General features: G+C 36.1%; 2 protein-coding genes and 1 long non-coding RNA gene across 3 annotated transcripts; 1 reads left to right on the top strand and 2 right to left on the bottom strand.

The window, feature by feature from the left end:
* Positions 1-1,654: 1,654 nt before the first annotated feature.
* On the bottom strand, positions 1,655-2,729 carry LOC140036583 (uncharacterized). Its single transcript, XR_011840125.1, has 2 exons — positions 2,100-2,729; positions 1,655-1,938 (listed from the first exon to the last, which is right to left on the bottom strand). It is a non-coding gene; the product is annotated as an uncharacterized lncRNA (long non-coding RNA).
* A 2,911-nt stretch (positions 2,730-5,640) lies between these two features.
* On the bottom strand, positions 5,641-10,421 carry LOC113729728 (cucumisin-like). The gene is made up of 10 exons (XM_072078468.1): positions 10,304-10,421; positions 10,092-10,180; positions 9,900-9,994; positions 8,779-9,022; positions 8,128-8,641; positions 7,809-7,912; positions 7,443-7,661; positions 7,249-7,360; positions 6,963-7,176; positions 5,641-6,325 (listed from the first exon to the last, which is right to left on the bottom strand). Exons 1-10 carry the CDS (start codon positions 10,391-10,393, stop codon positions 5,802-5,804), a joined length of 2,205 nt encoding a protein of 734 aa, XP_071934569.1. The 5' UTR covers positions 10,394-10,421; the 3' UTR covers positions 5,641-5,801.
* A 2,931-nt stretch (positions 10,422-13,352) lies between these two features.
* LOC140037173 (ras-related protein Rab2BV-like) lies at positions 13,353-14,905 on the top strand. Its single transcript, XM_072081364.1, has 2 exons — positions 13,353-13,546; positions 14,298-14,905. Exons 1-2 carry the CDS (start codon positions 13,382-13,384, stop codon positions 14,778-14,780), a joined length of 648 nt encoding a protein of 215 aa, XP_071937465.1. The 5' UTR covers positions 13,353-13,381; the 3' UTR covers positions 14,781-14,905.
* The last annotated feature ends 224 nt before the right edge of the window (positions 14,906-15,129 follow it).

The following is a 15,129-nucleotide window of genomic DNA, read 5'->3' on the forward strand; positions in this document are numbered from 1 at the left end:
CGGCTCGAGCCAATACAAGGCGTGGAGAGAAAGGCTTTGCATGTGACATTCTTTACTCGAATACATGGTCCATCAACCAATCAACGGAAAAAAAAAAAAAAAAAGAAACAAAGAGAGAAAAAAGGGAACAAGATCTTGGCATATATGGTGCTTCCTTCAAAAGTTTAGCGTCAAATAACGGAACATTAGCATGTTTGGACAAAGTATTATTTGAAATAATTACTACAGTATTTTTTTGTAATGTGATGCATGTAAGATAAAAAAGTGGGTTGAAAAATATGTTCATGATGTAAGTAAAATATTATTTTGAAAATATTGTTTGGAGATTGTATGGTGAACACAGAGTCGAGAAAAAGGAGTAAATTACATATATCCCCTCTGTGGTTTCATTTATTGCCACATGACCCCCTAATGTTTCAAAATATCCATTTCACCTGCTATAGTTTTATGTAAAGTGGAAACTTGACTAGGCTATGTAACGTTATTAATTGAAATACCAATAGTGCCGTTACTTAAATGCTAAATCAATCGACAGTTTAACTACCTTATATAAAAGTACAGGAAGATTACGTGGATAAATGCAAAAGTTACAGGAAAGGTAAAGTGAATATTTATACAAACCATAAGGAGTTACATGAAAATTAAGATTTTATTACACGTGCTTTTAGAACGTGTCTGGTATAAACGTCATATTTAATTGTGCATTCCGTCTATTTTTCATTTTACATAAAATTATAGGGGTTATGTGATTATTTTGAAACTTTAGAGGGTTATTTGATATTATGTAAAATTACAGGGAGGTTATAAGTAATTTATTCCAAAAAATCAAAGATACGTATAGGAATATATAAACCGATAGAGATATTAAAGAAACCCAGAGAGATATTAAGAGAGTGTAATACAAGTCTTTTGTACATCATGACGGTTCTATCTAAGGAAGGCAAATTGGTCTCAGACTGTTAGATTCATGTTAGCAGCAGACAATGAAAAATTCGATCAAACCAAATGGCCCGTATATACGTCAAAAAAAAAAAAACAAAGAAAAAAGTTTTTGTTGCATCAAGCTCGTCTTTCTATGTGTTGAGATGTAATAAAAGAACTTGAGGACTGGATATATACAACGGGTTTGTTTGGACAGTAATTTATTTGGCCAAATATATTTGCTTACATCATCATTACAATTTTCAATACACCTTTTTACTTTCTCAATTACCTTTTTATCTCACATATATCACATTACAAAAAGTGCTACAGTAAAAATATCTCAAATAATTTACAATCCAAACAGATTCCGCACAAGTAACGTCAAACACAAACTGTTTTATGTCTTGTTGCTATTCTTCCTCGTATATCTCATGCCTTTGTATATGTTGTAAACATCACTTGAGTGCCCATGCTATTGCTAATTGAAGATCAATAAAATTACGAGAACTTACAAAAAAAAAATAAATGAAATATTAGGAAAAGTTTAATTAACTAGTGTCCTTAATATCGTTCCTCGATCCACTAATACTTTAGTTGGTGATCAGGCATATCTATACATGACCAGATAAAGGGATTCTCACTGTAAAATTAAGCAGAAAATTCCTGAGAAAGTTAATTATAATACACCAGGAGGTTAACATATTTAGTACGTGAAGAACATATATAGAAATATCATAACAGCTCCATATATATATATAGGATACCATTCAGGACTGGTGTCCAAAGACAAGGATTTTTCCTAGTACCATGCTATAATTTATTTAAGCTGAAGCTGCTAAATACAGGGAATAATTCATATTATGTTTGAAGTATACATCAAGAATCAAGTATGCTTCCACGGAGCGCAATGAAGTTTCCCTGAGCAAGACCCCTCCCATGAACTTCTGCATCCATCTCCTGCGCCATCACAACATTTGCAAACCAATCCCAGTGTGGAGAACATCCCCGAATAACCTACACATATCCCAGAAAGAAAAAGGCAAAAATATATAGAAAACATCAGAAAACATTTCCCCACTACGGGCTTATGTTTATTTTCTTTATTATTATTATTTTTTAAATTTTAGGGTTGGGAAGTGGGTGGGGAGGTGCTGGATGTTTAAATAGGTACTTACGTGGTGGAAATTTGGGTATCGGAGGATTGGCTTCAACTTGAAGGCGTCTGGCTCCGATGGGAGACGTTACAATGATGATAATGAACGACAAAGCGAAGAGCTCAAAACGTTGAGACATGCTAACTGGATTGAAATTCGCAGGTGTGGTCTAGCTAGGACGTGGAGAAGCCAAACTAGATCAGGGCAAACTTCGATCAGCAGCTAGAAACTGCTAAAGAGATTTGCTAAAATTAGTTTCAGATAAATATCAAACGGGGAAAAGTTACAAAGAGAATTGTTCTCTCTACCCCTAGAACCTTAGAGCTTAGAGTTACATATATGGATACCTTGGTCTCTAGTGCGCATTCTCCAAATAATCCCCTAAACCCTATATATAGGCCAAGATGTTCTTCAATATTTGAGCCTTAAAAGAGTAAGTTTATGAATTTGTATTTTCAGAGATGTTAATTCTGACTTTTGGAAATGTATGTACAATTGAATCTGGTTGACAAACATAACTTCAATGTAAAAGAAAAGGTATTTGTTTATCCCTAAATGAATTACTAAATATGTTGAAAAACTCTATCTGAGAGGTCAAATCTATTGGTTTTCTAGAACATGAAATACTTCCAAATGGGAATAGAGAACGCATTCTACCAAACAAAAAAAGAGAAATATATAAATGCAATATGCCACCATGATCCACTAACGTCTTTATCGTGTCTAGAAAGCATCAATGTAGCATAGCTTATCCTTTGCCCCTTTAAGCACGTACTTAATTTACCCAGTTTGCAACTTCTATTTTGTCTTTGCTCAAAATTTTCATAAAATTTTCACTTCGCATTCTTCTCATTATCAGGACTGGCGTTGCATAAATTTTTCACTGCATAAAAGCTTTTTTTTTTTTTTTTTTTATCTCTTGGGGGGCTGGAAGAGTATAAGGCATACAAATCTAATTAGGGATTCCGCATTGGTTGAAATTTGACCGATTTTTTTAGGATTCAGCGGTTATGGTCATGTATAGATTTTTTGTAATACATGCTTTTCCTAACATATGTTTAATTAGTTGTGCTGACTCCAGGTTTGTATTATTCTGCAGATTCGCTGCTTCAGTAAATATATTTTTTCATATCAATACAAGTGCTAGATAGATATACTTAGTTTGAAAAGAGAAAGAAAGACCAATTGAACCTTCCTTGCCCACATGCTATTTGTTTTTCTTTCATATAACGTGAAAGAAGGATCATAGCTTTGATGCTGACACAGGAACGGTCTTCATGGACTTTAGGCTATACATTAGCAACAAAAAAATTTCTTTGTTATAGTCCACAGTTTCATTTTCAAATGAGAGACTGTATTTCTTATACATCTAATTAAAAGTCAAAAGTCTGATGAATTTATGTTTTACATTGCTTTAAGGTTGTCGTTGTTAGGTTCCAATCTCGACAGCATAACTGCATTAATGATCTCTTACTTTCTCCATGCATGCATCGATGCATGAAAGCTTACAGCCCCATTTTTCCGTGCAAGAAGAAAACTTGACTACTTCATAGTCAGCCGACCACAAATCCGCCACTGTGTTTAGTCAGGGAAAAAATACGGGTGATCACAAATCACAAGTCAAGTGGACTGCAGAATTCATGTTTCTACTTTCTAGAGGGACATACTAATATATAGTATAGTACATGCAGTCTGATTTAGCCACTGAATAAGATATTAGGAGAGCTTATCTAGGTAGCAATTGAACGTGCATTAATGTTCTTTGTTTTTGTCTTCTTGTGTTGATTGCTGGGTGGGGCGATCCTTATCTCCTCTCACATTAGTATGTTCATTGTATATATTCCAAGTTCAAACATCTTGTTAGTTGCGCCCTTGCCATTTTCCCCTTTGACGGGCAAGCATCCGTCATATTCTGGAAAACCATAACAGCGTCGAATCATCAAAGGTACAGTTAAGGCCATATATGAAAAGGAATTTCTAGAAAATAATTGAACAAATAGTAAGCCCATTTGGCTAACATAATTAGGTCGTGAGAAAAGCTGTGAGGTAAACTTTTAAGGCAAAAGTTTGGGTAGACTTAGTCTTGTAAATCTAGTTATTCAAATTTTGTCACATTTTTAATACTTGAATGGGTGAGATGGTATGATAAATTTTGAACCACTCGTTCTACATAGACCAGATCTACCTAAGTGTTTGCTAACTTTCAATGATTAACGTGCTAGGAAGAAAGTCAAATAAAATGTTGGGTGATGAATTGCATTGAAGCGTTATATATTGCCTAATGTTATCATGGTGCTTTTGATAAAACTAAAATCTGAAATTTGAATTTATTAAATTATTGAATTGTTAAATACTAAATCTGATACATTTAAGTACATATCATATTAAATGATAAGTGAATAGTTTATTATTTAGTTTTTGGAGCAAGTTTTATTTATGAAATTCAGTGTCACACTTAACTAATTTAGATATTTTTATTTTTTGTTATCAAACGCGTCTGAATATGTTAAGATATAAACATATTAAATTTAAGTGTTTAAATGTTGAACTAGGTTATCAAACAAGGTGTTTGTTTGGCTTGAAGCCACCATTTGATTTGAAAGCAAAAATTAATCGCGTGTTACTTCTTCCTACAGTGATGAACCAATATACCAAAATCAAAATGATGGCCATCCAAACATAGCCCATCATGCTTGATAAATTTGTCCAATTAGTGCTGTGGTTCTATGACCAACATCCTAGCTATTAATTATTACTAAGAAAAGGGTAAAAAAAGGGGGAAGGCCGAGAAGATCAGAGCTAGCTATTGAGGAAACGCCAGCTCAATCAATCTTTGTCTGTGTCGCGGGAGGAATTGTCCACCATTTGAACGTTCATATCCCCATTGCCGAATGAACAGAGTCGTTTATTCTTCGAGTCATAGCATTGCGAACTTTATTAGAAGTTTGTGGTTTGACTTCGCTTCGTTTTTGGGCTGGATTAATTCTTGGGCGCTATTCTAACGCCAGTTATACGGTTAATGACATTGGCAAAGCATCGAATTTGACTTTCGAAAAGAGCATTGCAAAAGTTGATTACCGTGGAGATTGCATTAAACTTTCCTGCAACCATGTGGTATTCAACGGATTTTTTCTGCTCGCAAAACTGCTTATTTCTTCTTCTTCTTTTTTTAAAAAAAAATCTTTAAACAGCGTTAGCAGTCTACTTTTGTTTTTCTTTTTACCTGGAAAAAGTAGGAACACAATGAGCACTAGCAAAATAGTCCATGAATTTGATCTTGTTCTGTAATTAATGCTTAGAGTGTTAAAACATTATTAGAGTCTTTTTTTTTTTGGGAAGCAACATCCTTAGAGCCTTAGTGGTAGTTTCACTACATCAATCACTAATACGTGTTTCCATTAAAATTACACATCTCAAATCATATTCTCAGGCATTTTCACAAATAATTGGTAGGAAAACTTACCAGAAAGATATGACCCTTAGAGAGCAAACATCTCCTGTTGATTAATGAAATCAGAGCAAGTATTTCTATGCAAAACAGCAAAAAATATACTAGTAAAAATTAGGAAGTCCCATCCCGGTGTCCTCAGCTATATATGCTTTCGTAAGACTGATTTACAATGCCAAATGACCGAAAGTGAATATGTACATTCTGCTTCTTTATTTCGAAAAAGCATCATATTTGTCAATCTAAGATCAAGATCCACTTATTTGAACTAATGCTTAAGCATAAGAATGTGCAACAACAGGGCTTCTGACTTGATGCACCCCATCATCCCATACCAAAGAGCCCGAGATTATAGTTTGTGGAATTTCTGCTGTAACAGTAACACTAAAAGACAACTTCTGCCCCAATGATTTGAAGGAAAGAGTAATGGGGTTCACTTGAATGCTGAGTTGAGGTGGAGCAGTTACAGTTGCTTTGTAAGTCGATACCGGACTACCAACATTTGTTACAGTTCTGTGGAAAACCCGAGTGACTTGTCCAGATTTTGCAGAAACTGCAAATGAAGGATAATTAAGATCCCAAACTGTTGCATTATTGGCTTTGGTGCAAGAAGAACTGTTATCGCCAGTGATGCGTCGCAAAGTTGTGGTGTTGTATCCTTGACCGCACAAGAAGCTCACAAAATCAGCCTCAGTTATGTCATATACAAGACCGGGAGCTGCAGCTTTTATGGGATTTATTTGACCGGATCCATAAGCAAATTCAGCATCAATATTGGTTTTTGTACTCATGGGAGTAGCTGCATAGCAGTGAAAACCAAAAATGTTCAATATTTGTTAAGCATCATGCATTGTTATTTACATGATGTTGGGTATATACTATTAATGTTCATGTAAAAATTTTACTATTTATTCATTTACTTTTTTTTGGGAGGGGGTGGGGGGGATTTGGGCGGTTGGGGCGAGTTTCAATTATGTTTCTGATAGGTATTCATGTTTATTTTTTAGCCAGAGAAAATGGTCAAAGGTAGCAGCCCACTACAAGTGCAAGCAATTCTAGACCTTTAGAGTTTATATTGTAACTTCTGGCCAATATATACCGGCCTTTTGCCTTTAGTCCGTTTTCTTTTCAAGCTAGTAAAAAGGATAAGTACATTCTTCAAAGCAAACATATAGCTATCGCCTTTGGCTAGCAAAGAACATAATGTCGCAACATGAAAACAATTTAGTCCTATTCTTTCTTGGTTTCCACTTTCCAACATGATATTCATCAGAAAAATGATCACGTTCTTTAGCTTCAAATGCATTTTAACACTGTGGCTCATATACTCAATCTAAAGATTTTAGGAAGTAGTAAAATTTTGGAAATATGCATAAGTCCGTTTTCATTTTAATTTTTTTTTGAAAAATTAAATCTGAATCATATTTAATTATTACCAGTTGTCATAAGTGCAGATTTGATAACAGCAGGGGACCAAGTAGGATTGAAAGATTTAACATAAGCAGCTGCACCAGTGGCGTGAGGACAAGACATTGATGTCCCAGAGATTATGTTGTATGGAACTACTCTGGTGTCTCCTTCGTCCCCTGTAACCGTGGTAGCTTCTGACCATGCTGCTACAATGTCTATCCCCGGTGCACTTATGTCAGGCTGCAAAAAGATACTTAGAAGGTGTATTTGTATAATTTCAACATCACAATAAATTACTGCTAAGTGAATCACCTTGAGAATGTCTGCAGTAATAGGATTTGGTCCCCTTGATGAAAATGAGGCCACATATGGAGCCGCTTTGTCTACAATTGTTGTACTCTTTTGAATAACTGCAGTGGGCTCACTGCAAAATCAAAAAACCATTTTTGTGCTACTTTTTATCAGAAAATTGTCAAGTGTATAACTGTTCTAAGGTTTGTACGTACCTCGTGGAGTTAATGTAGTTTAAAATTGTAGTTCCGTCTCGTGTACTTAGATAAGATACAGGCAAGGGGAAAGAGAAGGCAAAATCTTTGTTGCCTCCATCTTGCATTATAGTGCCAGTAGCACCTGCATCAAGTGTTGTTGTCCCATCATTCAGGTTGTCACAGACCACAATCGTTCCATTCACTTTGGTTACGTCCAGGGAGTTGTATATGCAGTACCTGCACTTCATGTGTCACTTTTTTTTTTTTTTAATGCGTCACGTTTATTAAATGTCCGAAAAGAAATCCGCATATATATTATGGTTTTGACTTCTATCATTTTACAGCAGCTAAGTAATTACGCTCCTGTGTGAAACTTTTGGTTACCTGGAATCTGATGAATCAAAACCGGCTGCTACATTTGGGACATCCGCTCCATAAACAAGCGGGTACAACTCATCATGAAGCTGGAAAGTATTCACAGAGACTCCCTGCTTGCAAACAATTATATGTGTAGATAAGCACATGCTTGTTCTTTAAATTTCTTTATGCTTTATCTAACATGGTTACTTGTTAATCACTGAGGTCGGCTCAGTAATCAGGGAAGGGCTATTAGAGTCTTTTCTACTATATATCAGGTCTAAGGTTGATAGTTGGGAATACTAGGTTGATTGTTCTTCACATTCATTATGGTCTTATTGCTCACCTGGTAGACATTTTTGTTTCCCAGGAGCACGTTTGTCACAAACTTCCTATCAGTAACACTGCCAGCCACCGAGAGGGACCAAGGCGAGAAATTCGTGATTGACGAGGCACCAGGTCCTGAATTACCTGCTGAATTTGATGTGAGTATTCCATGTTTCATAGAATGGAAAGCTCCGATGGCAATGGTATCTTCGAAGTAGTTCAAAGGAAAAGAGCCGCCGATTGAGAGAGATATAATGTCAACTCCATCAGCAATAGCATCATCAAATGCTGCAAGAATATCCGAATCGTAGCAACCATCGGACCAGCAAATTTTGTACACAGCTATCCTAGCAGAAGGCACGCCTCCTCGACCTGTTCCCGAGCCCAGGTCAAACAAGCTTGCCTTGCTTACCAAGCGACCTGCAGCTGTGGACGCTGTGTGGGATCCATGACCTTCCGAATCTCTTGGTGAGGGAATGTCTACATCTGGAACTTGGCCATCTGCCCGATAATGTTTTGCTCCAATTATTTTGCTGCAAGCAAAATATGCAGCTTTTATTCATGATTGAGCTTAATTAAGTTGCACTCAGGACACCGTCATTAAGAAGGAATTCTTGCATGGAGTGATCATGTGTGCAAGTAGAAGGACCAAAACGTTAGCAGTATTTACTTGTTACAGGTGAAGTTTTTGGAGGTTTCGCAAGTGCCTTTCCATTTGCTAGGAGCTGGACCAAATCCTGTGTCATCGAAGCTCTTTGATTCTGGCCAAACTCCAGTATCCAGCATTCCTACGATGATATCGCTCTCAGCCGCTTTTCTGGGAGCATTCTGGGGAAACCCCACGAAATCCCACGACCTTGTTGTGTGGAGTTCTCTTTTGCCATTTGGGAAAACAGAAACTACACCGTCCATGCCTGGATTTTTGGACAAGAAAGGAACCTTAAGTTGCAATAGCCAAGATATTGTAACATTCAAATATAGCATTACAAATTAGATCGACCATTGGACAGTTATATAAATAGACATGTCAATGGGTAGGGTTTGGATTGGATCTCTTTAATTCAGATCCAGACCTATTAAATTTAGTTAGATCTAAATCAAGATTTAGACTCTTATGGGTTTGAAAAAGTAAGTTTAGAGGCCGTCTCTCACGGATTTATGTAATGGATATCCATTATATTTTTTTAAACATACTAAAGTAAAATATATATTAAAAGTATATAGACTTAAAAATAATAGAAATATCATCTAATTTTTATTTTCAAAAAATAAAATTAATATTCAAGAAATTGAATGCAATATTTTCAACTCAAAAAAAGACGACTTGTATTTATTTTCAAAGATTCAATTGTATCCATATCCAATATTTTATTTGTTTGTCTTTACTTTTTCTCTTTTTCCTGAAAAAATGTGTATCAATTATAATGACAACTATAATTAGCTTGAAAAAAGAAAATAATTATGAAGTCCTACTGTGTTTGATCTAATGGATACAGAATTTTAGATTGTTTTATGAATTTACTAATATAGATATATATATATACACACATACATACATACATATATACATATATATAAATTTACTAATATATATACATATACATACATGCATATATATATAATTTTGTAATATTTATATAGACTTAAATAGGATTTGATATGAATTTATATTTGAGTATAAATCATCGAAAACTAGACTCTATTTAAATCTATGACTCTCTTATAAGGTCCAAATATATTGGGTCTGAGTGACTGTGTCCCGTTGATATGTCATATGTATAGTTCACTTACTGGCTAATCTTTCCTTCTCTTCCTCGGTCAGCTTTGCTACGAAACCATTGAAGCTTCTCTTGTAAGTGTAGAGCAGAGAATCTGACGCCCTTTTGCTGCATTGATCATTTGTCAAGAGAAGTAGGGAAAAATGTTCAACATTGCCAGTCCATGCAAAGAAGAATGCTAGTTGTATATCGAAAATCACAAGACCTGCCAACTGCTTCTTGTAACATGCTTGAATGACGGGATGAAACTGAGAAATCTCCCTTTGGACGGTCCCCCATGTACACGATATAAACCTGCTGGTTAAGATGCATAATCTTAATGAGTTTCCAAGGCATATATTTTGCTGGGAAAAAAAAAAGAAGAAAAAGAAAGACTGAAAATAATGTAATAGTAAAAAGAAAAGAAAATTAATTTGCCTTTCGATTGTCATCAACTGCCTCGGCGTCGCATCTAAAGAATAAAGTAACTACCAGCAAAAGGCATGTAAGAGAAATTGAATTGGCCATGATAGGTATCAGGCAGCCCTCAAGTACTTTAAAGTGATGAACTTGGAGAAATTAAGCAGCAGTCGGACGACCTTTTATAGTAAGAAGTAGATATTTATTCTCGCATTCGATTCTCAGTTGAACGAAATATCGTCATACCCGCCAACAAGTTAAGCAAGCCGATGGCAGCATCCAACAACGCCGGTTAGTCTCCCTCCCACATCAATACAATATTTACAAGGTTAACGTACGTTCTTAGGTATGATCTTTACCACGGTGTTATCCCCTTGTTTATTCTTTAAACTTTAAAAAACGTTGTACTACGCAGTTTCTTACTGTATTTTGTGTTTTTTCTGTCTGCAACAATGTAGTACAACATAATTTACACTTCTTTTTTTGAGATCTGTTTGGATTCACAAAAATGTTAGTTCCACGTAATGTATCTGATCTTGAGTTCCCCATAATCCTACACCTCCTGCTTCCTTGCTTAATTAACTATCCTTGCTAACTAATCTAATGGGATTGATGAGATTATATTGGGATTATACTGGGATTGACGTTACAAAATTCCTTGCAAACTAACTCTAACGGGATTGACTGATGATATCAGACCAGAAGAGATTATACTGGGATTGACGTTACAAAATTGAGTCAATATCAAACGGTATCCCCAAATACCTTGTCTTATAAATTAGAGTTTTTCAAATTAACTAGCAAGTAGAAAAAAAAAAAAAAAAAAAACAGATTATCTAAAGTATATTAGAGTTCTGCATCTCCGTAACGTTATCGTCTCCAGTTGCCCAATATGAACTCCACAATCTGCTTCTCGTGACCTCATTTCCCTTCCATGAATTTGAACGTTCCCAGATTCGTTTTATTCTTTCTTTGATTTGTTTCTTGGTCGAGGAATACTCAGCTGACAATGAACTGGATTATATATTTCTTTCTGATTGGAGCTTCCGTCCACGGTCTATTTTCATTAATATATAAAGAATGGAGTCTGTATCACTTGTACTACTACTTCTTACATATGCTAATACCTTTTGTTGAGTCTTAGAGTTTGCTTTTGAGAAGTTAATGATGTGTACAACACAATCCTTTCTTATAAGAATAGTGACTGTCAAGTGAACGCAAGAAATCCTTTTCTTATTAGAGTGCGTTGAAATTATTAGGTGCGAGAATTCGAGAAGGCTTGAAAAGAATGCTATACATTTTCCAGATGGGACTAAATGGTTAATTTCACAAAGCAACCCTATTGATTTATCCATGTTTATGTTTTTTTGTCTTACGAACATATAAACATATTCTTGATTTCCGGAAACCAACAAGTGTCGACGAACACATAAATTTATGTACATGAATTGAGTTTTGAGTAGTAGATTCGATTCGTTGCCATTATAGAATAAACGTGTTTTTAAGAAATTATGGCGTATTAGTAATTGCATCACTCCTAACTTATCTTCCTTAATTGGGAACTAATCTCTCGATTTGGATGGCAAAGCCTATACTAATATTCATTGTCAGTCACTGTGCCGTGCAAGTTTCAACGACATATACAGAAAACTAAGAAAAGAATACATTAATGTAGCACGGGAAAGCTTCTCTTTTTCCCTTTTGAGGACCACCGTTTGGATTTCTTCAATAAACTGTCGCAAAGGTTTCAATCACAACAATGTACAAGGGACTTAACATTTCATATACCGTCAATGTAGTGATTTTTTAACATTAACAGTAATTTTGAATATATGCCATATGTATATTTTGCATTCGTATTATGTTATGTGACCTGATTTAGATCTAATAGTGTTTCAAAAAAATTATCCTAAAGCTATTTATGGTTGTGATTGGCAAAATCTTCATAACATTCGACGGTACGCCCGAAAAAGGTCATTTGAGAGACTTCGAAAGTCCACTCCAAACAAAGAAATTTTGATTCATCCCTGCTGTATCTAAATTGGGTTGGTTGGACATGATTTTGTCCAAAAGTTCGTATACATTAGGCTTTCATCTAGCCTATATTTGAGGCCCATCTGGTGTGGGCTGCAATGACTTTCAAAATTTCGCAAAATTTGTTTTGTGGGCAAATAAGAGGAAAAAGGGACATGATCCCCTTTTTTTCTTTTTTAAAATAAATCTGGTGTTACGCAGTGCACCAGACTAATCTGGCAGACCTCACAAAATTTCGCAAGAAATAATTAAGCCTCGATGGCCACCACCAAGGTTTGTAAGACTTGGGGAGATAGGTGGTCAAAGGTTTAAATCTTGTCTCTTATCATTTATCATTATATATGACTTGCCACTTTTAGTGGTTCCAAACTGGTTTGTGTAGGCCGGTGGTGATTCACTTCTCACCGATTTTCTTTTGAGCCTCTTTAGGATGCGTAGGTCAATGATGGTTCAATTCTCACCAGTTTTCTTTCGGACCCTATCACTTTAAGTGGTTTCAAACCGGTCCGTAGGCCAGTTTCTTTTTGGGCCTCTTCAGGGTGTGTAGATCGACGGTGATTTAGTCCTCACCGATTTTTTTTGGGCCTCTCTATCATCTACAAGAAAAAAAAAAAAAAAAAAAAAAGGATAAAGCATGCTTTTCATCCGATGTTTTTGAAGGATGGAGAAGAGAATGAGTAACGTCTGAGGCCGCAGAGTTTATAGGATGCTTAGCCGCTTAAACTCCTGTTTGTGCGGTTATTCTGTTTCTCAAAATTTTCTTTCTCTTCCTCCCTAACCAAAATTTAAAAATTGCCTCTAATTTCCTCGTAACAAAATAATCTCCCTTTGCACCTGTGCTTGCCATCCTTTCATGGTTAGTGTCTTGGCAAATTATTCTGTTCTCTGTCAGGCCTACTTTTGCATTGTCCATGATTTTTCTTTTCTTTTTGGGCGTTGCATTGATCCTGGTTCTTGAATTCTACTGTGGCCTTTCCCTGTAATCAACTATATGTATTCTTGTTAACTAAATTCTTGATTTGGGTGAATGTAGGTTGGTGGGATGTACAAAGAAAAATATAAATGGCTTACAAGGTGGATCATGAGTATGATTACTTATTTAAAATTGTGCTGATCGGAGATTCTGGTGTTGGAAAATCAAATATACTTTCCAGGTTTACGCGAAATGAGTTCTGTTTGGAATCTAAATCCACGATTGGTGTTGAATTTGCCACGCGAACTCTTCAGGTTGGCTTTGATCCTCGATCAGTACATTACAATTTGCCCATCTATGTCATCCCTTAAAACCTCGTTGCTGTTGTTTTCTGATGTGCTCCTTTTTTCGTGCCTAGTTTGAATTTGTTCATAATTAATTGCGCTCATATTCTGCTGCTTCATATCTTCATCATGCACTTTTGTCATTGTAATTGGATCGTGACGGGTAAACGTTGGTCCTATTGGCACTTTTTTTTTTTATTTTTCAGAATTAGATATTGCACAAATCATAAAACCAATCATGGAACTTCTGCAGGGTTAAATACCCTTTTTTATTTCTGAGGGGCTCGACACATCAAAATAATATTTGATTGATGCCATGTCCCTCTATCTGTATATTTCCAGTCATGGCGCATACTGGATATTCTGTATCAGATGTGGGAAAACCATTTCAACTTGAAGGTTTTCACCCACTACACATACTTGCCCAACACTGTTAGTTAATCTTAAGGTTCCTCCCACACCACTATACAATTAATGTCCGCGAAGTTTTGATGATCAAGTGTGTCTTGTTGAGATTTGTGCATTTGAGCTAGTTTTTACAAGTCATGCAAGATCATATGTACTTTCCCTGGTATGCAATCGTCGTTCTTGCTATTTGACAGACACAGACTTGTTTCGTGAAAGAATTGGACGGATTACAGGCGCCCGGCATTGTACTTCCACTACATATCTATCGTATATATAGTAATTGAGCACATTGAGGTTGAAAATTTTGGTGCAGGTAGAGGGCAAGACGGTGAAGGCCCAAATTTGGGACACGGCTGGGCAAGAGAGGTACAGAGCTATCACCAGCGCATATTATAGAGGAGCTGTTGGGGCGCTGTTGGTCTACGATATCACCAAGAGGCAAACGTTTGAGAATGTGAATCGTTGGCTTCGTGAGTTAAGGGACCATGCTGACTCCAACATTGTCATTATGTTGGCCGGCAACAAGTCTGATCTCAACTACCTCAGAGCTGTTCCAGAACAAGATGCAAGACTTTTGGCCGAAAAAGAGGGACTGTCATTTTTAGAGACTTCAGCATTAGAAGCACTTAATGTGGAGAGAGCATTCCAAACAATTCTGCTGGACATATACCAGATAATCAGCAGGAAAGCACTGGCCGCGCAAGAGGCTACTGCAAACTTTCCCGGTCGAAGCACCACCATTAAGGTTGGTGAATACTCTGGTAATACGAGCAGGAAGGCCTGCTGTTCCAATTGAGATTTCAGCTTGTAAACCTCTGTATCAAAATCGGTTTTTGAAACGGAAAAGCAATTGACAATGTAGACGACCATGATGGAGTATTTGATAAACAATACATTCTTCCAATCCAATTTAGGAAAGAAGATAGGGATATCGTTAGTTTTTAAGCAAAACGAGGACCAAGAAAAGGGTGCTTCTTCTTGATCGTTTCCAACCATTCTTCATCTTTTGTTTGCTCAGCTATTTATTTCCATTTTAAAACTTTTTGGATTGTTCACAGGTAACGTGAGCAAATAGTAGTTGCCCATATGGCGATATGTTATAGTACTGCTACTACTGCTTATTACTGGAATTGGCAGCTTAGCCA

The sequence above is a fragment of the Coffea arabica genome, chromosome 2e (genome assembly GCF_036785885.1).
Source record: "Coffea arabica cultivar ET-39 chromosome 2e, Coffea Arabica ET-39 HiFi, whole genome shotgun sequence".
Taxonomy (NCBI): Eukaryota; Viridiplantae; Streptophyta; class Magnoliopsida; order Gentianales; family Rubiaceae; genus Coffea; species Coffea arabica.